The 24649-nt window shown below is 39.0% G+C and overlaps 5 protein-coding genes across 8 annotated transcripts; 2 read left to right on the forward strand and 3 right to left on the reverse strand.

Moving 5' to 3' along the window:
* Window positions 1-198: 198 nt before the first annotated feature.
* Window positions 199-7129, reverse strand: LOC4337559 (uncharacterized). The gene is made up of 8 exons (XM_015784589.3): window positions 6997-7129; window positions 5522-5660; window positions 5306-5424; window positions 3839-4231; window positions 2887-3702; window positions 1873-2085; window positions 1328-1510; window positions 199-627 (listed from the first exon to the last, which is right to left on the reverse strand). Exons 2-8 carry the CDS (start codon window positions 5658-5660, stop codon window positions 574-576), a joined length of 1917 nt encoding a protein of 638 aa, XP_015640075.1. The 5' UTR covers window positions 6997-7129; the 3' UTR covers window positions 199-573.
* A 1355-nt stretch (window positions 7130-8484) lies between these two features.
* LOC9266978 (protein PHOTOSYSTEM I ASSEMBLY 2, chloroplastic) lies at window positions 8485-9739 on the forward strand. Of its 3 annotated transcripts, none has more exons than XM_066310814.1 (5): window positions 8485-8704; window positions 8805-8957; window positions 9079-9138; window positions 9230-9276; window positions 9421-9739. In XM_066310814.1, exons 2-5 carry the CDS (start codon window positions 8835-8837, stop codon window positions 9506-9508), a joined length of 318 nt encoding a protein of 105 aa, XP_066166911.1. In that variant the 5' UTR covers window positions 8485-8704; window positions 8805-8834; the 3' UTR covers window positions 9509-9739. The 3 variants fall into 3 exon arrangements, with proteins under 3 accessions (XP_066166911.1, XP_066166912.1, XP_015638213.1); XM_066310815.1 differs by having other exon boundaries at window positions 8498-8704; window positions 8805-8973; XM_015782727.2 differs by lacking the exon at window positions 8485-8704 and having other exon boundaries at window positions 8712-8957.
* Window positions 9740-13289: 3550 nt separating this feature from the next.
* On the forward strand, window positions 13290-16726 carry LOC4337561 (serine/arginine-rich splicing factor SR45). 2 transcript variants are annotated; one of them, XM_015782139.3, is made up of 11 exons: window positions 13290-13507; window positions 13601-13689; window positions 14073-14119; window positions 14213-14293; window positions 14419-14587; window positions 14789-15008; window positions 15087-15152; window positions 15602-15718; window positions 15813-15885; window positions 15999-16036; window positions 16140-16726. In XM_015782139.3, the coding sequence occupies exons 1-11, from the start codon at window positions 13338-13340 to the stop codon at window positions 16210-16212; spliced, it is 1143 nt and encodes a 380-aa protein (XP_015637625.3). In that variant the 5' UTR covers window positions 13290-13337; the 3' UTR covers window positions 16213-16726. The 2 variants fall into 2 exon arrangements, with proteins under 2 accessions (XP_015637625.3, XP_015637626.3); XM_015782140.3 differs by having other exon boundaries at window positions 14792-15008.
* Window positions 16727-17207: 481 nt separating this feature from the next.
* On the reverse strand, window positions 17208-20425 carry LOC4337562 (zinc finger transcription factor YY1). Its single transcript, XM_015782216.3, has 6 exons — window positions 20233-20425; window positions 20091-20149; window positions 19770-19969; window positions 19081-19170; window positions 18499-18639; window positions 17208-18082 (listed from the first exon to the last, which is right to left on the reverse strand). The coding sequence occupies exons 1-6, from the start codon at window positions 20346-20348 to the stop codon at window positions 17483-17485; spliced, it is 1206 nt and encodes a 401-aa protein (XP_015637702.1). The 5' UTR covers window positions 20349-20425; the 3' UTR covers window positions 17208-17482.
* A 1768-nt stretch (window positions 20426-22193) lies between these two features.
* Window positions 22194-24204, reverse strand: LOC4337563 (V-type proton ATPase 16 kDa proteolipid subunit). Its single transcript, XM_015782071.3, has 3 exons — window positions 24022-24204; window positions 23658-23943; window positions 22194-22579 (listed from the first exon to the last, which is right to left on the reverse strand). Exons 1-3 carry the CDS (start codon window positions 24101-24103, stop codon window positions 22447-22449), a joined length of 501 nt encoding a protein of 166 aa, XP_015637557.1. The 5' UTR covers window positions 24104-24204; the 3' UTR covers window positions 22194-22446.
* Between the last annotated feature and the right edge of the window lie 445 nt (window positions 24205-24649).

The raw sequence follows: 24649 nt of genomic DNA on the forward strand, positions 1-24649 counted from the left end.
CTTTACTGTCTCTAGATTATGTTTTTGCTCCTCAATTGATGATCACAGAAAGCCTATGGGCTATGGTACAATCTCATGGTAGTATCTCTGTGGATGGAAACTTGTAGCTGTGTCATCAACACCAACGAACAACGTGGTGATCAGAGTACATTAGTTAACATTAACGCTCATGTCAACAGGAAGGAAACCGACATCACATACACATCAGAAGAGATGCACATTCATCAACATGATTGTTCACGCAGATAATATGGCATTATTGCCTACAGACTTGTGCTTTGTTCTTGCCAGTTTCGTCAAATTCATCTAGTCTATGGAAAGTCACTGTAGCCACCAGATAAGTAACTATTACAAACATTCAGTGTGTTCAAATCTTGTTCTAAGGTTACCCACAATCATACGTGGTTCTACACAAAATACTATATATATATATAATCATTAAAATTGTTTGGATTCATCTGTGTATTATCCCGTCGTTGGATCAACCCAATTTTGCAAAGGAGGGTCAAGCCTTGAGCTGCTTCACTGACTCGTCAACTTACTGATTTTGGATGCACACTAGAACAATCTAAATTACTCCCAAGTTTCATAGAAACTCAAGCTCTGCATGCTGGCCTCCAAATTCTCCTACAAATGGAAATAAGCAGGATCAGAAGACTAACTTTTTTTCTCGAACGTACAGGAGAGCTGCGTGTCATTCCATTAAACAAACAGTACATCACAACCTACATTCCATTAAAACAGACACGCCACAGAAGAAAAAAGTGACCAAAGGACACTAGAGATCTAAACTATCCCGAGTTCCTGACCCATAAACTCTCAAGATCTTTAGCTCCAGTTGCCATCTACATCAGAAGATATTTCACAATACATGCTACAATGGTTTGGTTTTGCAGCAATGAGCCCAACAACGGACCATGTGTGGCAGAAACCGGCACAATATCCAGAGAAGTTCCAACAGTCCTTTTTCATATTCACTTTCTCTATGTATCTTAGTTGGTCGAAATAGTGAGAACTTAAACGACATGGTTCAGGATCATCTGGTTTCCAACAGTAGGATCTATACATGTTAATTCTCTCCTTGAGATAGACTGGAAACCGTGAAGTTTCTCCTTAAAGCGTTATGTTAAGAAGGGTTTGAAGATTATTCGTTCTAATCAAGAGCACTTCTGCATAATGACATGTGGACTTGGCAAGCAACCACAATCAGTGTTCACAAAATGCCCATGGTGTTCGTAAATATATTTACATAACAAAAGTATCATCTTGTCTTAAAATTATTATCAAGTAGCCATTCAAAACAAAGATCTAAATAGAAAGCACATACCACTGATATTGATCTGAAGTCATCAGAGAACAAATCTTGATTGGTTGTTTCCAAATTTCTTCCCTTCTGGGCATGGCGCATGTTTTCCTTTTCTTCGTAAAAATAAAAATCATCCAGAATTGATGTTCCCTGGTGATATGCCTTGAAAATCTTCAACATTTCCAGACCCTGGGGCAGCCCAATCTACATAGAAGGACAAAAGGTTGCTGGATAAAAACGAATCAACAATACAAATGGATAAAAAAAATCAAAGCATGGAATAACAGCATTTGACATCATGTAGAATATTCATAATCTGAAAGGGAAACCTTTCTTCAGAGGACTGGAAATAAAACCTGGCAACCTGATATAGACACCTAATTTAAAATAGTTAAGTGTCCATTTCATTTTCAAAGATATGGAATACTTTTTAGTTTCTATGTTCTTGATTGTACCAATATAAAAGAGACTACGACTAAACAAATTATAAAAGAGAGTATTCCATTTCTAACTATAAGAACCCTTTCAAAAAAAAAAGTCTCAGAACAAAGCTACAAGCATGGTACCTCCTGAGTGTCCCTGCTAAAAGTAACTACTTTGCCTTCATTATTTTCAAGAGTTATATGTTTGAAGAACCGATTTGGAATGTCCTTTATAATGTGCCACATTACAGGGAAAAATCCATTCCATTTATCCTGCTGCCAAAAGTCCATGGTCTTCTTGAAATCAACAGGACCTAACATCTCAGCTAATCCTACAAACTGCCCACTGGTATTAACCTGGAAAAAAAGGGATCATAATAAAATTAACTATCTTGAAAATTGGACAGATGATAAAACATAAAACAGATAATAAGGAATTGCTTCAGGCACATGTAGTAACCATATGATAAAAATAGCCATACAACAGACGAGATATGGAGCTGCTTCAAGAGCTTTTGGTTGTCACATGATAAAACGGACTTAAAGAAGACAAAAAATGCTTCAGGCATATTTGGTGAATGGTATCCAGTGGATCAAATCTTCTAGAGAAGCCCATTACTCAATCTAATGGCAGGACATTGTGACCAATATTTCAGGTAAAATCAGCTCTTTCAGACGGTGGGGATTATGACTGAGCAAGTAATTCTACTGAAATCTTAACAATACAAAGATATCAGAATCTAATCCCTCCTAATCAAACAAGCTCAAAGGAAATTCAATGTATTGTTGAAATAATTAACCAAGTCAAAAAGAAAATCTGGAGCAGGTTGTCTGTAGAAGCTGGATCCATGGCTATCAATCACTATAGTTTTCTTAAGAATACTCATTCACGATGAAAACTAAAATCATAAAATGTCCGCAAGTGAAGAGTGAAGATACAACAGCCAATCATCTCAATTTCCTAAATAGAAGACAATAAACTAAACACAAACAAACATGCACTAAAAAAAGCACCGGCATGTCTCACTTAACTATCATATTTAAGCATCAAACACAACAGGTACTAGGACGCCAAATAATATATCTCAGCGTTATTTTAGGTGGACTTTTTCTTAATAAGGATGATACTTAGAAGAAGAGAATTTCATCCTTACTGACCGAAAAGAATAGGAATATAGGGCACCTTTTGCCCTGCTCCTTCATTAAAATCTGAGCTTCATGAAAAGCAGCATCCAGCTTATTGTTACCATTTGGAGTGCTTGCCCAAACATTGTATTTGATACCTTTATGAACATCATCTTCGCTATATGACTTTATCATAAAGAACTTTGCATGCTCATACTGAACTGTGAACTCTGGTCTATTAATTTGATCTCTACAGACCAAAGGAGGGATGGCATTATTCTTGATAGATGATGTTGAAGAATTATTTAATTTATTTGCCCGGGGGCCACGAACTTGATCCCTTATATCCTCAGAATTTCTCCATAGGTTATCCTTATTAATCTTGTAGTGATCGGTGCTGCTTACAACCTTGTTAGCCACCCTAGGTTTTGTCATAGTACGTCTGCTTGAGATAATGTTGACTTGCTCATTCCTACCACCCCTGGAAATATTATCTCTTAAACGACCATTCCCATAAGAAGCACCTTGCTGGTAGTTCGACAATGGGCGTGCCTCAGCATCATGGCACCACTGACCAGAATGCAAGGGGATCTTATCTCGGTAGTGCCAATGGTGAGACAATGATGGGATTTTATCGCCATAGCATTGTCTGACTGATGTGGTTTCAGCACTATAATCCCATATTCTTGAATATGATGATGCAACATTGCCATTACACTTCTTAGAAGATAGCGATGGTATCTCATCACCATAGACCAGCCCTCTTGGTAGTGATGGGCCTCTATTATCAAAGCACCATTGACGTGAAATTGGAGTGATCTCATCCATGTAGTTTGCCCCTTTGGCTGTCTGTTTCAACAAAAAAATTGTCACGGTCAAATACTCCCGAATTCAAATGATCTTAATTATTTTCTACTGATGCCAGATAGAGAGATGTATATAGAAGTAACAACTCTATTATGATTAACACAATCAACAGATGTACCTCAAGGTGTTCAGAAGATTGACCATTGAAGTTTGAGAAGGCAGTAAATTGATCAGGTCTTCTGTACTGTTTGGAATTATCATCTTGGCTAAGATCAACTTTAACTTCATCTCGATACCTTATATGAGGAACATCAGTAGGATATGAAAGGTAATTTGACCTTGCACTGAGGATGTTGGTTTTGGTTCTCATTTCCCCGACTATATGCCCTGATGCATCTGGACTATTTGGCACTACTTTTAATGCAGAAGATTTTTCCCAAGAACAGCTTGAAGGGGAAAAGTAAGGCTGCTGCCCATGATATACTCTTCCAAGTGTCCTGGCTTCCTTAGAATATGCATGTGATCCAAGGTCAGTAGCAAAATTGGACTTTGAAGGTTGTTCTTGATAATCCTGAGAAGGGAGTTGTTTCAAAACAAAACAAAAAGAAAAAAGGGGTCACCTGATGAACAAAGCTTTACGTTTCAATGCAGTGCATGTTATCCATAAATTGCATATTAACATTGAAACACAATTGAATTACCACATTGAACCTGGATGATGGTTTTATTTACTATAATATATTGATTACAGCTACTAACAAAGGAAAGATTTTTCACAACTTGCATCACTCACTGTAAATATACATTGATTCTAATGAGAAGCAGAGCAATTCTAGCCTTTGGTCAAAAAATAGTGATGAATAAAGGGGCATGTTTCAAATCAAGTGAAACTCTGAAGTGTGGCTAAAAATCCAGCAGCTACTCCTAATTAATTAAAGGAATATAATTGCTGCTTTGCCTCCCTGCCTTTGATCTACTACCTCCATTTTTTAATAGATGACGCCATTGACTCGTCTTATTCCAAAAAAATAGTGTAAATATGCTAAAGTACAAGTCATTCTTAAAGTTTTTTAATGAGAAAACATGTCACAACAAAATAACTGACATTTATATAAAATTTTTGAATAGGACAAACGGTCAAACATCATGTCAAAAGTCAACGGCATCATCTATAAAAAAACAGAGGGAGTAAGATTTAACCTAGGTGGGTGGTATGCACACCTGCATGACCAACCAACCAACTTGGCTACAGTTTGGTCCTTGCTTTTATTGTTAACTTCAACTGAACTAAAATTTTGAAATAATGCAAACAACTTGAAATTCTATATCAATTGCTGAACTGATTGAGTGATTAGTACAGTATATTAGGGTGTTATTTCTTTACCTACAAAACTTCTTTATTAGGGATGGGAGTGGGTCAATATATGGGTGCCCATTGAGCCACTCTAATTCAAGCAAGCTGATCAACTAAAATTGCTTTTTTTTTTCTAGTTTATGTTGTGTATTTAGTTGAACTAGTGTGGATCAAATAGGTATCCATATATTTACCCTGTGACCCATTCCCATCCCAGTATTTATGTTTCAGCAATATGTCCCTTCAAATGTTCCCATCAACGATAGTAGAACAGATAGTTTTGTACCATACCAAGTTCAATGAACCCCTGTTTGCATGAGATAGAAAATGGTCAGCCTTTGTGCATTTCATCCCATCTCCTGAAGAATGAGACAGAAAATGGGTGTCGTTTTCAAGTTTCATGACATCCCCTGCAGAATGAGACAGAGATTTTCACAGAATAAAACAAGGTGTACAAAAAACAGCCTCAACTAGAATATATTTATTTGGAAACTGCCGGATGCATACATGGCCAGTATGAAGAGATGGAACCTTGCTGAATAACCACGTCATTCTTGGTTGTGCTTCTCACAGAGCTGGAGGTAACATTTTCTGTTTCTGGTGATGTTGATAACACTAAGGTTGGCCAATCGAATTCTTCCTGCATCTGTCAATCACAATAGAAGTATGTAAATGGAAGAAAAGAACTGATAATAAGATGGTTATTTCTTGCTGTTATTATTATTCAAATATTGCAACTGGCGAACAACTACGGCAAAGCATCTTCAAACTCATCAGCAGAAGATAGGTTGCAGTAAGATTATTGCAGAGGGTGATCATATTTCTCTTAGAATTTCACATGGAAGCAGCTGCATGCACATTTTATGCAATCGCTGCTTCTGTAGATATAATCCGACATCAATCAGTCATCAGGGAAAATAAATAAAAGATCATCAGGCAGAATATATATGTATATATAAGCTAGCCTTTAAAGAGAGATCAATCTTGAATACTCATTTGCCTAGACGGATCAAAATTCAATGCGACATTTCATCAAATATTTATCAAGAAAGCCATGTTTAAATAACCAAACAATATATTCTCTAGATTGTGAAAAATGGTTTGACAAGGTGACTTTGAACAAAATCCTTGCATCAGCTATATGTTATGAGAAATTCTCCCTTTACTTATCCTCTGCGGAGGACTAGCTGGAGCAGAGTTCCTATATGTATTTTTCTGTTCAAATGGGTGATAATGTGGGATTATTACATGGAAAAAGGAAATGTACCATTGGCAGTAAACCCTCACTCATTCACTCCACCAGGCCACCAGTGAGTGAGGCAGGGAGAACAGAAAGACGAATGAACAATTTGATAATCATAATAGTTATGAATAGTCAGCCATTTCCCACAAAGGGTTACAACCCTTACTTCTCCCAGCAGCAGATATGTAACTGATTGCCATAATTGATTGAACTTTTATTTGCTCGTTTAAATGAGATTGTTGATAGGGCAATAGACCACCGTTACATAATCAATCTGATCAAAACATAACGAGGGCAGAAAAAGGATGGAAAAGTTATACAACTCAGTCCCCTCGGTAAATCAACGCTCAACCACAAAAGATACAAATTTTATCTCTGAACAAGGCAACATTGTCCGATTACGCCCTAAATCCAAACGATTAAAATGGTCTTATAGGTGATCAAACCTCACCAGTTAAAATCAGGTGAGCACTTGCACACAGTTATGGCCCCCAGTGTGATACAAAAAGGGAATCTTTAACCCAAAAAATAACCCCCCAAAAAATGGTTCTTTTACCCCGGAATTGTGGGGGAAATCGGCAGTGGTACCCAAAACCACGAACAGGTTGATCGATCTTGCCATCGATTATTAGAAAGAAAGAAAGAAAGAAAGAAAGGGCATGAAATAGAAGAATGGAGGGCAGGAAATAATGCGATAAAGAAGAGGGAATCGAAATGCAGGAAGGAAGGAGGAGTTCACCGTGCGCGTGCGGCGAATCTGATGACGAGGATGAGGAGGAGGAGGAGAAGGAGGTATCGCTTTGTTGGACCTTGGCTCCTGCACGTACCCTCTCCCCTGAATGCTCGTGGGAAGGGTAAAAAAAGCTTCTTCCGCTTCCTCCCTTCCCTTCCCTTGCAATCTCTCTCTCTCTCTCTCTCTCTCTCTCTTCTCTCTTCTCTCTCTCTTAGGAGTACTAGGTAGTATAGGTATAGGAGTAGTAGGGCTTTTGCAACTGCACTGATGACATTACATCGAATCTGGGCCATCCAATGCACAAAACAACGGCTCAGATATTGCATTTAATGCCACCAATCATCCCCCCAACTCTCGGTGCACTGGTACAGGCCTACAGCTTGTGCCCTGCGCCGTTGGATCTTGTATACCGACGGCTCAGATCAAGCTTGTGAGGTGAGTCTGATTTTTCTTTTTTATTTTTCGGTTCAACTCTCGTATCCTTATCCTGTTCTAGGTTTCATTTCAATCTCTGGTCTTGTTTAGATTTCAACTTTTTTCTTCAAACTTTTAACTTTTCCGTCACATCGTTCCAATTTCTTCAAACTTTCAATTTTAGCGTGGAACTAAACACAGCTCCTGTAACAGTCTAGTTTTTTTTAATTAGAATTTGCTCTTGTGTGAAAAAGAAGTTACTTTTTATATAAACACATTACAAATTTAGACGCTTGCGCACATACATTCTCTGAAAAACTAAATGGGCATATATTGGTATTGACGAAGTCATCATGAGAACCTTAATGTTGACGGGTTTGTTGTGTACCACGTAAAGAATAATTAGCCATACCGTGTTAAGTAAGACTTGAGTGAGCTAGTTAACCTACGCCTTTTTGTGGCATGTGTAAAATATAGTATTTTACAATCTAACAGTCATAGGCAATTTTTAACAATTATAAGCGATTTTAAACTTATAAGTTTGCTTAGCTGAGGTCGCAACATGTTTTCCATGTGACGGGCTTGGTTGTGTGCTACTGAACTACTTGTTAACCCGATTGTTCAGAACTCTTAATATGATCACCGAGAAAAAAAATTGATGCTTGTATATGGATGCTTTTACTAACATGTTATGATCTAGCTGACATTGGAGTTCTTGTCAGATATTCTAGGAGCAGATTTTGGTGTCCTTGAAATACATTAATCTGTAGGATTTTTAACTACATGAAACCAGTTTCCTCCTTTTAAAAGCTAATGAGGTAAACACTTAATAATATCAACTGATAAATTATCAATCCTGCAGGTGCTGAAGCTAGCCCTCAAGTCTCAAAGGAAACAAGTGCTGAATTTGTTATACTTCTTGAGCTAATTATCAGTGCTGGCTAACTGAATTTCTGAATCAAAAACTCATCAACATGAATTTACATACATCATGCAGAGGCAGAGCCAGCAATGACAGGTAGAGTACATCAGTGCAGTTATATATATGGAGATGCCCAATTCAGAGCTAGGAGCCATCACTCATCAGTGCCACTTGGCTCTTAGCAGCACACTCACATGCATACAAGGAACCTGAATCTGTAGATGGCTGATGATCCCATCCGGGCCAAGCAGCCGCATCCCTATCCAGACTATATGGCCACAACGCCTCACAACACATGGACCATGCATCAAAATCTGGTACAGAATTAATAATACTGGTGCATCTATGGATGTTTTGTGGCTCCAAATCCTTCAAACGGCAAGTCGCTTTCTTTCTTTCTTTCTTCTTTCCCTGTTCTGTCTTTCTTCCTAGGCTTAACTATTTGGGCTCCATCTTCTTCTTGCCACTCTGAATTCAGCTTCAGGAGCATAGATAGCAATATAGCATCATGGAGCTTTCTCTGATCACCTTCACAGCAACTGGTGCAGCAGCAGCATTCACTTCACCCAAGATCAAGAGGAGGATGAGGATGGCACCAACCATGGCATCCAAACCTGGAGCCAAAGTGAAGGTCTTACTGAAGATCAGTACTAGCTTCTAATTACATTTGCTCCTAACTTTTCTTCAATTTTTGGGAAGCAGCTGGCACTACATGTTCTCTGAATCTGAATGAGCTGTATTGTGCACTGCAGGTCTCTGCCGGTTGCAAGACGTGCAGAGGAAAGGGAGCTGTAGAATGCCCAGGTTGCAAGGTAAGTATATATGATCTCTGCAAATTAAAGCAAACAAGTGAGCTAGGTATGAATGCCTTGATTCGATGACTGAAATGATCAACTGATGCAGGGCACTGGAAGGAACAAGAAGAATGGCAACATATTCGAGAGATGGAAGTAGGTTTATTTATACACCATTCATGACTCATGCTTCTGCTATATGTTTACTCTTACATTTCTTATGTCTTTATATCAACTAGCAAATGAAGTAGTATTAACCAACCATGTAGTATTTATGTTGTGTGATTATTATGTGTTCAGGTGCTTCGATTGCCAAGGGTTTGGGCTCAAGAGCTGTCCTAGCTGTGGCAAGGAAGGGCTCACACCGGAGCAGAGAGGTGAAAGATAGAACAAATTAATTGACAAGAACAATACAGACACCCTGCACTTGCATGCCAGTATCATTATGGTTAAGCTTGTTCTGATGTAATTATCTAGTGGTAATTTCTTAGCTATAGATTAGATGGAGTGCAAGCTTGTGTACTGTATGTGAACTGTTGCAAAAAGAACTTGTGTATTTGCACCCTGCTTGAGATCCAAACTCAGATAAATATATGTCAGGTCGAGCTGTGTACTTAAATCTGAATACAGGGTATACTTTGGAGTAAAAGTATATGGTATAGGGTAAAATTACATGTCTAATTTGAGTCTTTTGTCCAAAAATACATACGAAATCCATGTCTCTGAAAAATAAGTCACATTAGACATTTGTGCTGGGATTAACAGATTGCCTAAAATGGCATTGTCCTCCGGTTATTCGATTGTGCAGATAATTACTACTCTTTCTATTTTTCAATATATGATGCCGTTTACTTTTAGTTATATGTTTGATCATTTGTCTTATAAAGTACTCTATGTAAGTATCATATATTTATTATGATTTGTTTTGTCACTAAAGATATTTTAAAAATGACTTTCACATTTATACTAGATTTTTAATAAGACAAAGATCAAATCGTATGTCCAAAAGTTAACAACACCATATATTAGAAAACGGAGAGAATATCACTCCATTTTATTCATAGGAGTGCATTATTTATTTTGGAATGCCATAATGATTATCATGAGATGATGATAATGACATCTATTCAAAGAAGACATTTTACGTGGTCTAAATTCTGGAAAAGAGGGGACAATATACAGTTGAAGAAATCAGGTTCAATATTAAGTTTCAACTCCTTTTAGGACTGGAAAAAAAACGTGTACAATACATACATACAAAAAGTAAATATGAAAAAGCGACAAATAGACGGCACAGGTGAGCTTGTCTTGACTTTTTTACTGACAGATGACAAATGCATTTTTCAAAGTGCCTAAGAGAAAACTTTAAGAAAAGGAGAGATGCCTCGATCTTTTTTCTGTAGTAGTGGTAAGATTGATCGAATTGATTCACCCACCTTTTCAACTGCTGCTACTACTACTAGTATAATACCACTGTATAAGACGATGATAACGAGATGGAGATCAATTGGGACCCGTACAAGTTGAAACCAGCCAACCAAACACATTTGACACCTCAATGAGAAAAATAAAATTGGGTGGAAAGGCAAAAATGGATAAGACAAGTCCAACTCAAACCCAAACAAAAGCGATGGGGCACGCCTTCTACGTTTCCCCAGGGATGGGGCTAAAAAGAAATAAGAATAATACCACATGTTTAATTTATTCTACTTTAGATTGAGTTTAAACATGTACTCCCTCCATACTCATAAAGAAAGTCGTTTAGAACAATATTTAAGTCAAACCTTGGGAATATAAATTATGAATAACTCTCAAGTTGTTGAGTTTGAAAATATAAAAATTATATGAATAGATTTGTCTTGAAAAATACTTTCATAAAAGTATACATATATCACTTCTCAACAAATATTTTTATAGAAAAAAGAAGTCAAAGTTGTGTTTTGGAGACCGTGTCGCTGTCCTAAACGGCTTCCTTTACGAGTACGGAGGGAGTATCTAAGTTTGTACTGAGAGGATGTACATATGGTAAAAATAGATGAGATATAGCTAAAATGACCGTTTCCTAAACACCCTCCACATATTCTACCTCTGTGCCTGCCCCCACTACTTAAACTCCAAGTTCGATAATCTTGGAGTAAATTAAATTGTAGTACTTTTAAATAAAAAAGATGTTAGTTTAAAAATAAATGTCAAATAATTTAGAACGATGAGAGAATCTTGCATGAACACACATGTTTTATTGTTGTCCAAGATACATACCATACCAGTATGAAATATACATGTGCTTGAAAAAAAGATCAAATTAAATATTTGCGAAGGGATTAACAATGTGTTAAGATAATATTGTCCTCACTTCAGTTATTCCACCGTGCAGATTATATTGTTTAATTTTATTCATGAAAGATGCAACATTTATTCAGGGATGCCATAATAGGCATAGAGATGGATAATTGATTAGAAGTTGACAATGTCATCTATTCAAAGAAGACTTTTTGATAGTCTAAAATCTGAAAAGAAAAAGGAGAGGGTTCAACTACTTTACCACATAGGCAAAGTTAAAATATATAGGGGAAGAAATCAAGTATAAGAAGTGTCGACTTAGGAATATTTTCAATTTTGTGAAAGACATGAAGTTTTAAATGCTAGCATCGTAGTTTGTTAGGCTAGCCGACTTTACTTCGAGCCTCACTACCTCTTAGTAGATATCGATATGGTAGCCCCTTCTCCCATTTCCAGCTTATTTTTTTATTTTCATTTTTTTGCCCCATATGTGTGTATGGCATTTGGTCGCAGGGTACATCGGGGATGTAACAAACGAGGAGCAATTACCACTCAATCGATATCTTCTATAGTATATAGTTACAAACCTAAGTATCTAAAACTCAATATGTAAGCATATCAATTATTATTACATTCTAAAGAATGCCACATCAACTTATGAAACACCTAAAACTCAACATGTAAATAATTTATTACACTATAATAACATACATGCATTTTTTTATAGGAATGCAACCCCATGGACTCTACATTACACCTTATATTATATTTTTTATTTATTGTATTTAATTTCTACAATATTGTCCTGCAGCAATACGTAGAAAATAGAAAACCTAACAAACACTAGGTGTACAATATAAAGGAAAGAGTTATAATAGAAGCCATAGCCCACAGGAGAACTTGCCTCCTCTTTTTGACTGACACGTGACAAATGCATTTTTGCATGTAAAAGTGCCGAAAAAAAAAGAAAAAGAGAGATTCCTGAACTTTTTTTTTCGGTGGTAGAAATAAGGATTGATTGAGATTCACCTACCTTTTCTAGCGGTACTAGGCTACGTATAGTGACCTGAGATAACGAGATGGAGATCAAATGGGCGCCGTTGAAAACAACTCATCAACTAACCCACATCCAACATCCGAAATTCCGAATGAGAAAGAGAAAAAGAAAGCAAAAGATTAAAATAAAGTGGTAAAAAGCATGAAATTATATCAAGAACTACTATATAAGAAAGAAAGAATGTGAAAAAAGAGAGCATAGAACAGAAAATTAGGATCAGTTTTGAAGTAATTGCACACAATAAGAAAATGGACTAAACATCATGCTACGAGAGTCAGAATTGCACGGTGAAATTGCCTTGTCTTTTTTGACTGACAGGTGAGACAAGATGCATTTTACCATGCAAAAGTGCCCAAAAAGAATACACAAGAAAGTGCCTGAATTTTGTTGGGTAGGTAAAGTAGGATTGATTTTTTTTTAATTTTTTTTGAGAACTAGTAGGAGTGATTGATTCACCCACCTTTTCAACTGCTATAATAGCCTAGTACTGTACTGAAATGAGGATAAAATGGACCCGTACGTACAAATTGGAACAAACCAATCCCAAGGACATCATCTTCTCGTTTTTCTGTCTATACTTATCTTCATCAACTTAAAATTTAAATTTTTAATTTTAAGTTTTTTTATCAAAATTTATTTTGCATCATTTATTTAAAAGAATACGTATATAAAAATTATATTTATAATTTATTTTTTAAATATACCGTTTAGCTTATTCCGACCGCAAATCTGATATCTCCCCATGAGAACAGCAAAAAAAAAAAAAAAAAAAAAAAAAAAAAAAAAAAAGAGGAAGAGCAAAAGCAAAAAGAAAGAAACCAAATCCAAACCCAAACCCATCCATCACCGCATCTCATCGTCTCCGTCTCCGTCTCCGGCGATGGCCACCAAGCCCCGCCGCCGCTCCCCGTCGCTCTCCTCCTCCTCCTCAACATCCTACTCGCGCTCCCCCGCATCGCCCTCCTCCTCCCCGTCGCGCAGCCGCTCCCCTCCCCGCCCCGCGGGGGGGGCCCGCTCGCCTTCGCCGCCGCCGCCACCGCCTCCTCCCAGGTATGCGTAGCACCGATTGGTAGACTTGTTGAGCTTTCTTTCCGCATTGCGTACCCTGGCCTTACCTTAACTTTGTTGCTGCTGCTGCTGCAGGAAAGCGTCTCCGCCCCCTGAGTCCACCGTCCTCCATGTTGACCATCTCTCCAGGAACGTCAATGAGGATCATCTCAAGGAGATTTTTGGTCAGCTTCCTTCCTTCCTTCCTAAATCCTTCTCCCTCCACTGTTATTTCTCAGTGCTTTGTACACCGAGTATGTTGTTGCTGTTGTATGCAGGTTATCATCTTCTCAGTTTTTGGCTCAAAAACCTGAATCTTTACACATTTTTCCTTGGCAAGATCAACGCTCGCGTCTACGCTGGAGTTCATTTTACTCAACATTTTAAAGTAGATAAAATCATAACCAACTGATGTTCCAAGACCATGGCTGAGAGCCCTGGGATCCTGGGGCTATTAGTCTTCTAATTTTCACTTTTCACATAATAGGAACGGTTCCTGATGTAATAGAGCTGAATTGCACTCAACAACATTGCTGCTTCTTTAGCTCATACTTCTGCTGTTTTGCAGAAAATTATGGTGAAGTCGTCAATGTGGAGCTCTCCATGGATAGGGTGGTAAGTAAATGGGTTCAGTAATGCACAAGGCAGGGGGAAAACTTTCATCACTCTTGTCTCATCTTTATATACTCATCATTTACTTTGATTCAGGTCAATCTTCCCCGTGGGTATGGATATGTTGAGTTCAAGAATAGAGCTGATGCAGAGAAGGCTCTTCTTTACTTGGATGGTGTATGAATTCTTTCCTCTTTTTTTTTAGATAATGGAAGAGTACATGAATTCTTTCCTGCAACATTCATTTGGAATTTTAGTATGAACATAGCATTAAAACTTAAAATACTTACAAATCTTCACAGGGCCAAATTGATGGAAATGTTGTTAAAGTCAGATTCGCGCTTCCACCACAGCAGCAAAGAGCTGCTGCTTCTCCAAAAGCTCTTCACCCTTCACCAAAAAGGGATGTGGTTGATCATAATAAAGTTGGTCCTAGTGCTGAAAAGGCCACCAAACAGCAGCCCAGGAAACGTAAGATTTTGCTCCTTCTTATGTAACCTTCTTCAAGCTACTCTTTCTCTGGACCAGCATCAATTTTTTGTTATTTTTGCTAGTCACCTTGCCTTCAATTTTGTTTGCCACTTTGATTTTGAACCATAACCAGTCTTTGTATTTTTACTGGGTGGTAAAACATAGTGTTTGAACTTTGAAACCTCACTTGTTTCCTTTCAGCAGCATCTCCTCAAAGAAAGCCAGCTCCATCTCCAAGAAGGCGATCTCCTCCAAGTCGAAGAGTTGAATCACCTAGGTGTAGGCCTGATTCTCCTCCAATTCGCCGTCGAACAGCTCCTTCTCCAATCAGGCATGGTGGAACTCCTAGCAGGAGACCAGGATCCCCAATCAGAAGGCGCTCACCCTCTCCGCCCCCTCGAAGACTAAGATCACCAAGGCAGTGAGTAATGCGTCTGTGCGCTCTCTTTGTTATCAGCATTTTGTTTGGAAGTGCTGAAATATTTCATAATAACAACAGCCTATCACCAAGAAGAGATCGGGGCAGTCCAATCCGCAGGCGCTCCCCATTGCCTCGTAGAAGGCTGTAAGTATTTTAAGCTTGTCTAGTTGATGTTTTTTTCTTTAGTATTTCATATGTTATCTGAATTATGAATTTAGGAGAAGGTGGGGGGCATATGAGTTTTGTGTATATCTTTTTTAAGTTGCACAGCTATTTGCTCTTTATTCATTTCAGTCTGTAGTGGTCTAGCTTCTACTGTTCTGTTACGAAGAAGCTAAACCATGCTGGGTTTCTTGGATGGTTGCTCTACTTAGCTTTTTTTGAACATTTTAGAGTGGATAATCAGAGTGTTGAGCTGAAAATCTGATTAGTTTATTCTATGCTTCTGGGCCAAGATTTTGCTTTCTCTAGCTTCTAATAACTCTGAAAGAGGTGTTTGTTCTCCCCTGGAGGCTTCCCCCCCCCCCCTTTTCTTGCCTAGTAAACTAATTTTGGGATTTTGTTATTCCATTGACCATTAATTATTTCTGCAGGACTCCTCCAAGGAGGATGTGGAGTCCTCCCAGAAGACCACAGTCACTTCGCCATCGCAGTAGATCTCCCATTCACCGACCAATTCGCTCCCCTTCCAGATCGATTTCTCCACGCAGGTAATGTTAGGATTGATCGCCCTTTTACCCCGTTTTAGATTAGTGGCCTTGCATCTTCTACCAGATGAAAGCTTACATCAAATAATGGAACCAGGGGTCGGGGTCCTCCTGTGCGCCGTGGACGGTCATCCTCATCGTATTCTGATTCACCTACTCCTCCAAGAAGGGTAAACTCATAACTATAAATGTCATTATCTTTTTTGGAAGAAGAGAAAGAAATGTTTTTTTGTCTGTGTATTTATTCTTCTTGTACCAAGACAAACATTTTTCTCTTGTGCAGGGACCAAGAAGGGTGCTCAGAAGTCGCAGTCCTAGAAGGTAGTAATCCTTATGTGCCTTTCCCTTCTCAAGCAGCTTAAATGTGTGGCATCGTAAAAATAGAACATTGAAGCATCATATGGTTTCTTTTCAATGGTGGTAGGCCTTTAAGAGGAAGAAGTGCCTCTAGCTACAGCCGTAGTAGCAGCAGCTCAGGTTCCCCTATCCGCAATTAAAACTCTTGGCATGGCATGGCATGGAATGGAATGGTGTGGTGATCCTGGTAGGTAAATCTTTCCGTCTCGTCCCTTTTTATCGCTGATTTTGTGTCTTTTTGTCTTTGCTGCTGCTGTTTTTGTTGTCAAGCTTTGGTTCTTCGTGTGAGTTTGGGGCTTTGCGCGATGGTGCATGCGTTCCCTACGATCAAGCTGGCACTGGAACATTTAGATATTGCTGGAAGTTAAACATTTTCAAGCTTCTTGGAGGCTCTGTCTGAACTCTGGATTTCTCCTCTTGGAGGGAGCGATGACTTATGCATGTCAATGCTGCAGTAAATAAAGTGGAGTACATTAGTATTCTGTAGTAGCCTATTAAAGCACAGATTTCTGTGGGTTGGGAATCCAGGAGCACCAACATTTACTGGTGAAATTGAATTCACCACTCACTTGTCGAACCTGAAGGCAAGATTGACTTGACAATTTCTCTTTGTAATGGTTATGTTTTGTTATCTACGTGGAGTTATTTTGGACATCTGAACCTTTAGATTCCAGTGGAGATGATATCATCTCCAAAAAGATCTTGTCATGGAGTTGACTATCAATGTTTTGGCGGACAGGAAAAAAATGAAATTAAATTTGGATAGCACTGAGGGCCGGAGAATTGGTTCCTGTTTCTCATGATTGCGTTACATTAAGATCACCTTTTCGTAACCGCTGTGAATACTCATGAGACGACCAAAATATTTTTTTTTTTGACAACGGATGAACAGGTTATAATATTACTTCAAAAGCAGACACAAAACTTCTTATGGCCTCTGCGTTGTAAAAACTCTCTTCTTCTAATCAAAATGAGAGCTGCACGGTCCCCCCCCCCCCCCCCAATCGTTTTATCTCTGCTATCAGCTCGTTCATGCAAAATACCACAAAGCACCCAGCTGCTGATTGAAAGGCGTGAGCACTACCAAACATTGAATTCTCAACTGTTTTGTCTCATCATGGGCAATTGCAAATCATACCACAAAACGATGATAACACAACTTATGATTGAATACATAGATCGAGCATAAAAAACTGAACGAGAATAAGTCGCATACAAAGACTATTTATGACCAAACCACACAATCACGGCCATCTGATTCTACTACTCTCAAGAACAGCACTTCTCTAATCTACTTCCAGGGTTCAGAATGCACGCAGATTAGTAAAGGTATCAGCCACCACGTCTACTGTCTAGTTAGTGCATATATTGCAGCAGGATGTTAGTAAAGGACAAAAGAGAATCGTTTGGTTAATCTTCATATTCTGTTTCCTCATCATCGGCATTCTGGTTACCATATCTCCAGCCATCTTCAATGTTGTTGCCCTGGTCTTCTTCTGTCTCTTCACTGTCATCTTCATACTTACCTGGCCACTGATTCTTCACTCCACTGATATCAGCAGGCAACACGCTAGAAATCTTGACATTGTAGGCTTTATTAGATGAGGGGGTCTTATGCCCTGAATTTGTCTTGCTCCTTTTTGGATTCGGTGCAAGGTCGACAATCTCAGCATAGTTATACTGATTGGCACGATCATTTACAGCATGCTCACTTGCATGTGCAGCAATCCTACCATTCTCTTCTTGACCATGTTCAGGATGCTGAGTTTTTAGATGAAGGTTCAATTTGTAACTGTGAATGTAGGCTTTCCCACAACCATCATATGGGCAGACATATGGTCGCTCAGCAAAGCTTGTGGGTGCTGGTGTTGTAGGCTTAGTTGATGCAGGTGTTGTCGTCTTCGTTGCTGCTGGTGTTGTAGGCTTAGTTGTTGCTGGTGTCGCAGGCTTACTGCTGCTTTGTGGTTTATCTGATGATGGCACATATTGTGCTGTGATCGGAGTTCCAGTCTGCATCATGGCCACATTGAGCGCATTATGTAAATCAGAGGGAGTACATAAAAATTCTACAAACCATTGTAAATTTTGTGATGCAACACAATAGGTGATTTGAAAAAGATTTTCTAGTTGCATTTTATTATAATATATCAGTATGGCATTAACCCGAGACTACATTTTGCTGCTGCAACTGTATTTTATTATAATATATCAGAACAACAATGAGCATGCATTCTGAACAAGTACACTGGGGGAGCAGGCAGTTTCGTGTTGTAATACTTTTCTTTGAAAAATAGCTATGAGAATCTTTACCAGTTTCAATTTAATTATTTCTGATATGGCTTCTATAATGAGATTTCAAGCTAGTCGTTACATATAAAAACAATTGAAAAAACAGCAAATGGAAGTCAGTGCACCATAGAGCATACCTTTTCATGGCCCTTGACATGGGATTTTAATTTGGAGTCACTCGTAAATCTTTTGCCACATGCTGGAAATGGGCATACATGATAGTTTTCCAACGCATGCGTTTTTAGATGCGAACGCAGGTTAAAATCCAATGAGAAGGCCTGAAATTCACAGGATTTCTTTGTAAGAACATGAAGATGCACTGCAACATGGTCAAAGGATTCACTAATTAAAAGGCCTGAGAATTTATGCTACATTTCTTCTCAAATCAGCCACTTGTGGGTGTGCATATGTTGTCTCCAAATTTTGCAATAATGTAGACAGCATGTCAGTGTACAAACAAACAACAGACCGGAAGGACTAGGGTAAATTTCCATAAAGCAGCTCAAGTGTTCAACTAATCAGATCAGGGGAAAGTATTCAATCAGGTAGAGTTAACATGAAATCACATACAGGTTTGCACCTTTAACACAACATATGCTAAGGTTAGCTTTGATTACTATGGAAAAAAAAAGTAAAAGAACAAGTAGTATGTGGAGAAGTAAAGGCAAAAGTGCAGTCATTCGGTAGAGATTCTTTGAGTAGAGGGATAAGGTAATCACCTTACCACAGCCTGGATGGGGACAGATAAAATCCTTCTGTCCTGTATGAATAAGGTGGTGTCTCTTCAACTTGGAGCTATCTACGAATTTCTGCAAGAAATAAAGGAATAGGATTCATCACATGTATAACGAAAAGGAATAAGTAATTTAAGACAAACATTCTTCCTTAGAAGTTGAGCACACATATAACAGCTGTCTGCCAGTTTTACAGGTTGTTGGTATAGGTCATAACACAAGGACTATGGGTAACTTGGCCATTTGCTGCATTGTAATCATGGAGCTTATTCTATGAGAAGAAATAAACAGCATAGGGAAAATAATCAGGTGAGCAAGGTAAAGGGCTGGTGGAAAAGATGGAAAGATGCTTACAAGTAACACAGCAGGATCGGCACTAGATCAAACACATGGTTTGCACTGGCTGTTATGCAGGAAGTAAGTATAGGAAATAATACAAGGACTCAGACCTACAGGTATGGCTTACTGGCAATTTGCTGGATTGTAACTATGGAGCTTATTCTATGAAAAAAAAAAGAGAGAACAAAATAAGGAAAATAATCAGGGTAAAGGGCTGGTGGAAAGGAGGCAGACATATTGGTTAGAAACATTTCGGTGATGTAGCGGGCACTAGAGAATAGATAATCACATACTACATGATACATGGAAGAAGGGGCAAAATGTGGAGATACTACCTTCCCACAGCCAGGCTCCTGACAAATATACTGCCTCTCGTTGTGCACATGAGCGTGCTTCCTTAAGGCGGCGACATCGACAAAGGTTTTGCCACAGTTTTCATAGCTGCAGAGGAAGAGGATCTCCGTGGTGGGTTCAGGCTTCACCGCCTCCGGCTCCGGCACGGCCTTGCCGTCCTTGAGATTCTTGTACACATCCTCTGCACGCACGCACAAGGAAAGAAAGAAATCGATTGAAACAAGACAAGCACAAGTAATGTAATGCTGCAATGTGGTAAAGAAAATTTGGGGGAAAATTAAAGGAAGAGAAGAGAAGATTACCCCTGACCCACTTGTAGAGGGCGCATTTGCCGGAGGAGGTGGCGAGATCCTGCGGGATCCTGCAATGCAAAACCAACCACATGATATGATGAGTAGAAGAACATCAATCATCGAGAAGAAAGGCGTAGCGTGGATACCATACCAGTGCTTGACCCAGCGGGCGGCGGGCCGCGGGGGACGGCGAGGCTTGTGCTGCTGCGACGGCGGGTAGTAGTAGTAGCCCCCTGCCCCTGCCCCTGCCGGCGCCGCGTACTCCATCGAGATGACGAGTGAATGCCGCCGATCCGATCCGCCGCCGGCGAACCCTTCTCCTCCTTTCTCTCTCTAGGCGGCCTAGGGTTTTTCTTTTCTTTTCTTTTCTTTTTTTGTTCAGCGGTGGGCGTGCCGGAAAAGAGAGAGAGAGGGGAGGTAAATGCTCTTGATTTTTGTTTGGGCCGAAACAACAACATTCCTTTTCTTCTAGCCCCTTCTTCCTTCTCTGTGATGATAATGGTGTTGTATTTCTTTTTCTTTTCTTTTTTACGATTACAATGCATACATATATGCGCGCGCATACTATACTATATACTATATATAGATAACACCACACTCACATTCTCACGAATATGCTTCCTAATACATTCTCTAAGAGCCTGTTTAGGTCAATTTGCTGTGGTATTTTTTTTTTTGCAAAAGATTTGATATTGAAGTTTTGCTAGTTGGTGTTTAGATGCATGGTAAAGTGTTGGCATTTTACTAGTAAAGAGAGAAAGAGAGAGCACGGCTCTAAACGTACTTTTTGGCAAAATTTGCTACTATAGACTTCTAAATGATAAATGCCAAATTGCTAACTTTTGCTACAGTGTTTAGATCCATTTTTGCAAAAAAGTGCTCCAAAACAGCAAATTTTTTGCTATTTTAGAGGAACTAAACATGGCCTAAGTAATATTTGTGGACATCAGGATTTAAATCGTGGTGGGTGAAATCATGCATTCATGACTACGCCACCATATTACGGGTGCTTTCCACAGTTCATGATATTTTATTGACTGAACCATCCAAAAATTATAACCAAAATCAATAAAAGTGGTTTTGTTGTTCTACTGATCATTTCCTTGTTTTTTCGTAATTTCACAAAAAAAAAACTTTATAGTACTATAATTACCATATTTGTATGTATCTTGGTTTGACCCATAGCATAGAGGGCCCCATTGACTCTCCTACCACACCTTTTCTTTTGGGTGCCTAGGGAAGTTGCCTAGTTGCACATGTAATTTTATACTCCCTCCATCTCTAAATGTTTGACGCCGTTGACTTTTTTTAAATATCTTTGACCATTCATCTCATCCAAAAACTTTTATGAAATATGTAAAACTATATGTATATATAAAAGTATATTTAACAATCAATCAAATAATAGAAAATTAATTAATAATTACTTAAATTTTTGAATAAGACGAACGGTCAAACATGTTTAAAAAAGTCAACGGCGTCAAACATTTAGGGATGGAGGGAGTAGCTTATAGTTTCCATCATGAATTATCATTTTATTGTCAATAATGTTCGAATAATTCCATTTCAATTTTCTTATATCATTTTCAGTTTTCACTTTAACCTTTTTGATAGGTTTCCAAGAAAATCACTATTCTACTCTGCTCCCCTACATATATATTCATATGCACGCAAACAAGAGTTTTAATCAAACAGAATTATGAAAGTTTCTAATTCGGCTAAATTCATTGACATGGTCACATGGCAACTCAAAACTCCGTCCCTGACCATGGCAACTCAAAACTCCGTCCCTCGAAACATCGTAAACAGATACTCATAAAGGAAGTTGTTTAGGACAATGTTTGACTCAAACCTTAGGAATATAAATCATAAATAATCCTCAAGTTGTTGAGTTTTAAAATATAAAAATTATATGAATAGATTTGTCTTGAAAAACACTTTCATAAAAATATACATATATCACTTTTCAATAAACATTTTTATAGAAACAAGAAGTTAAAGTTGTGTTTTGGAAACCGTGTCGCTGTCCTAAATGACTTCCTTTATGAGTATGGAGGGAGGACTACAACATAATTTAGCACTTCAAACACACAACTGAAAGAAGAATCAAAAGATCAGAACAGACTTAAAACTAAGTCTAGCTTGTTTGTTTGCTTATTTATTTATTCATTCATTATTAATCACATCTCGGACGGCCTGGTACCGATTATTACTTCAAAAATTCAAATAATAAATACAACAACCCACAATAGCTTGAATACAGACAATGAGTATAAACACAGACAAGACCAAGCAGTCTATAAGAAGAAATTAACACTTGGAATAGAATACAATGGTGAACCGTGTCTTGTTCTTCCAAAACCCTCTAATCCGCTCGAGATTGGCCCGCACGAGACGAGAGGATGATACCAACAATCAGGCCATACAGAGCAAGAGCTTCTGCAAAGATAAGGATGAGGATCATGCCCACGAACAACTTTGGCTGCTGCGCATTGGCCCTGCAGAGGAGGTAAACCAGAACCAAATGTCAATTTCCTGCAAACAAGAGTGCTTTACTTACAATAGTAACAGATAGAAAGAAACTCTATCTGCTATTTTGCTCTTGATCCCAGTTTGATTTGAATAGATCTCAATAGTCTGTACTCAGGACTACAACATAGATATGCTGATGTAAAAAGGGGCAATGTGAATCCTCCTTGACTTTATAACAGTTAAATGGTAGCGATGGTATATATGAATCAAAGCAGTATGGGTGTTGCACCGTAAATCATAGAAGATAGGAGTTGTAACTCTTGTAATCATTATCCACAAAATTCAAGGGGCAGTAAAGTTTCTAAAAGAAGCTAACTTTCACTTGTAGGCAAATAGGCAATCGAAAAGGGTTATCAGGATCCTACGACACACAACCCATGTTCCGGAGTGCCCCCAAGACAGATGCCTAGCACATATACTCCTGTGGAGAATATCCAGCCTAATATTTCAATAGCTACAACCGAACTGATACCATAGGAAGAACCATGAATGACGAACCACCCATACCCAGTCTGAAATCACATCTAAAAGACATTCTACAATTCGGTGTGAATGTAGCACTAGCATGCCAAGATATGTAATGGCAACAATGCTGTCGCTTGCCCAATCCCTGTAATTACCCTTGTAATGTGACCTCTTATCAATGGAAAATTCAGGTGGGGGAACCTCTCCCCTCTGGTGATTATCCAAAAAAAAAAAAAAAAACACTAGCATGCCCATTGTCTGTCATGCATGCTAGGATGCCCAATTGAGGAAGTTATAAGCCAACGTACAGGTTGAGGCACAACATTGTAGTGTAAATTTGAAGTTTCAGCAGATAAAAAAAGAGAGGAATTCTTGTTCTGATCAAAGACTCCACCAGCATCTAGCAATCAACAAAGAATGTAGTCGCATGCTATTACTCTAATAGTTCAGTCATCAGGATTCGGATTAGTAAAATGTGGGCAGGCTAACAGCAATTGAAAGCTTAATAATAATAACTACTCCCTTGTTGTAATTAGTAGTAGTAGATGGGACTGAGGAGGGGAATGAGAGGGAGGGTACCTGACTCCGGCGTCGCCGACGATGCCGATGGCCATGCCGGCGGCGAGACCGGCGAGGCCGCAGGCGAGACCGGAGGAGAGGTGGGCGTAACCGTCGAAGAGGAAGTAGGGCTTGGCCTTGGGGTTGATGCCGGTGGAGATGATGACGGCGATGATGAGGCCGTAGATACCGAGCACTCCGGCCATGACGACGGGGACGATGGACTTCATCACCAGTTCCGGGCGCATCACCCCCATGGACGCCACGCCCACGCCGCTCTTGGCGGTGCCGTAGGCGGCGCCCATGCCTTGCATGCGTCGTGTGTCAACCTCATCTCAGATCAGATCTGGCCCCGAGAAAGTGAAGGGGAAGATTGGGAGCTTACAGGAGAATACGAGGGCGGAGGCGGCGCCGAGGAAGCCGAAGAAAGGGGCGGTCTCATCGCCGCTGAAGGTGGAGGAGGACATGGTGGTCGCTCGCCGTCGTCGGTGAGGGTGGGATCTCTCTCGCCGGCCGCCGGAGGCCGGAGGAGTCAGAGATTGGTATTGGTGCCGTATCTCGTTGCCTCGTCAACGTGTGTGGACCTCACTTCATTTATATTTACTTGCTCTCTTCATATTACAATCACTTTAATTTTTTTTATAATCAAACATTTTTAAGTTTAATTAAGTTTATAAAAAAATATAATAATATTTTCAACACAGAATAAACGTATTATATATTTGTCTAACTCTAAAACTTTTTGGGCCTGTTTTGATCTGGCAACACAGCCCAAAGAGATTCCACGTCTTGAAATTCCTATACATTAGCAAATGTGAAGCCAACACCATTGACAAATTCCAGCACATACAAAAGCATTGAATATGAAAGTATATGCTACCATCTCTATTCCTACAACAAAACAACTAACCATCACCACGAAAAAGTTAGCGACTCAAGCCTTAAAGCGTGTCACTGGCTTGATCATCGACAACCCGACATACAAATCTTACTAGTTTTTCACCGAGAACCTC

The sequence above is a fragment of the Oryza sativa genome, chromosome 5 (assembly GCF_034140825.1).
Source record: "Oryza sativa Japonica Group chromosome 5, ASM3414082v1".
NCBI classification, from domain to species: domain Eukaryota; kingdom Viridiplantae; phylum Streptophyta; class Magnoliopsida; order Poales; family Poaceae; genus Oryza; species Oryza sativa.

Excerpts from the sequence above, each read along its gene's own strand:
- LOC4337559 (XM_015784589.3), bottom strand. The coding sequence starts at position 5,660 with ATGCAGGAAGAATTCGATTGGCCAACCTTAGTGTTATCAACATCACCA. Across the intron at positions 3,703-3,838 it reads AATCTTCTGAACACCTTGAG|ACAGCCAAAGGGGCAAACTA; the intron begins GTACATCTGTTG and ends TTGTTGAAACAG. Across the intron at positions 2,086-2,886 it reads CTATATTCCTATTCTTTTCG|GTTAATACCAGTGGGCAGTT; the intron begins GTCAGTAAGGAT and ends CTTTTTTTCCAG.
- LOC4337561 (XM_015782139.3), top strand. The coding sequence starts at position 13,338 with ATGGCCACCAAGCCCCGCCGCCGCTCCCCGTCGCTCTCCTCCTCCTCC. Across the intron at positions 15,153-15,601 it reads CCATTGCCTCGTAGAAGGCT|GACTCCTCCAAGGAGGATGT; the intron begins GTAAGTATTTTA and ends TTATTTCTGCAG. Across the intron at positions 15,719-15,812 it reads AGATCGATTTCTCCACGCAG|GGGTCGGGGTCCTCCTGTGC; the intron begins GTAATGTTAGGA and ends TAATGGAACCAG.
- LOC4337563 (XM_015782071.3), bottom strand. The coding sequence starts at position 24,103 with ATGTCCTCCTCCACCTTCAGCGGCGATGAGACCGCCCCTTTCTTCGGC. Across the intron at positions 23,944-24,021 it reads CTCCGCCCTCGTATTCTCCT|GCATGGGCGCCGCCTACGGC; the intron begins GTAAGCTCCCAA and ends GACGCATGCAAG. Across the intron at positions 22,580-23,657 it reads GTCGGCGACGCCGGAGTCAG|GGCCAATGCGCAGCAGCCAA; the intron begins GTACCCTCCCTC and ends CCTCCTCTGCAG.
- LOC9266978 (XM_066310814.1), top strand. The coding sequence starts at position 8,835 with ATGGAGCTTTCTCTGATCACCTTCACAGCAACTGGTGCAGCAGCAGCA. Across the intron at positions 8,958-9,078 it reads AACCTGGAGCCAAAGTGAAG|GTCTCTGCCGGTTGCAAGAC; the intron begins GTCTTACTGAAG and ends TGTGCACTGCAG. Across the intron at positions 9,277-9,420 it reads AACATATTCGAGAGATGGAA|GTGCTTCGATTGCCAAGGGT; the intron begins GTAGGTTTATTT and ends TTATGTGTTCAG.
- LOC4337562 (XM_015782216.3), bottom strand. The coding sequence starts at position 20,348 with ATGGAGTACGCGGCGCCGGCAGGGGCAGGGGCAGGGGGCTACTACTAC. Across the intron at positions 18,640-19,080 it reads CCCATCCAGGCTGTGGTAAG|GCCTTCTCATTGGATTTTAA; the intron begins GTGATTACCTTA and ends TGTGAATTTCAG. Across the intron at positions 18,083-18,498 it reads ATGTCAAGGGCCATGAAAAG|ACTGGAACTCCGATCACAGC; the intron begins GTATGCTCTATG and ends GCCATGATGCAG.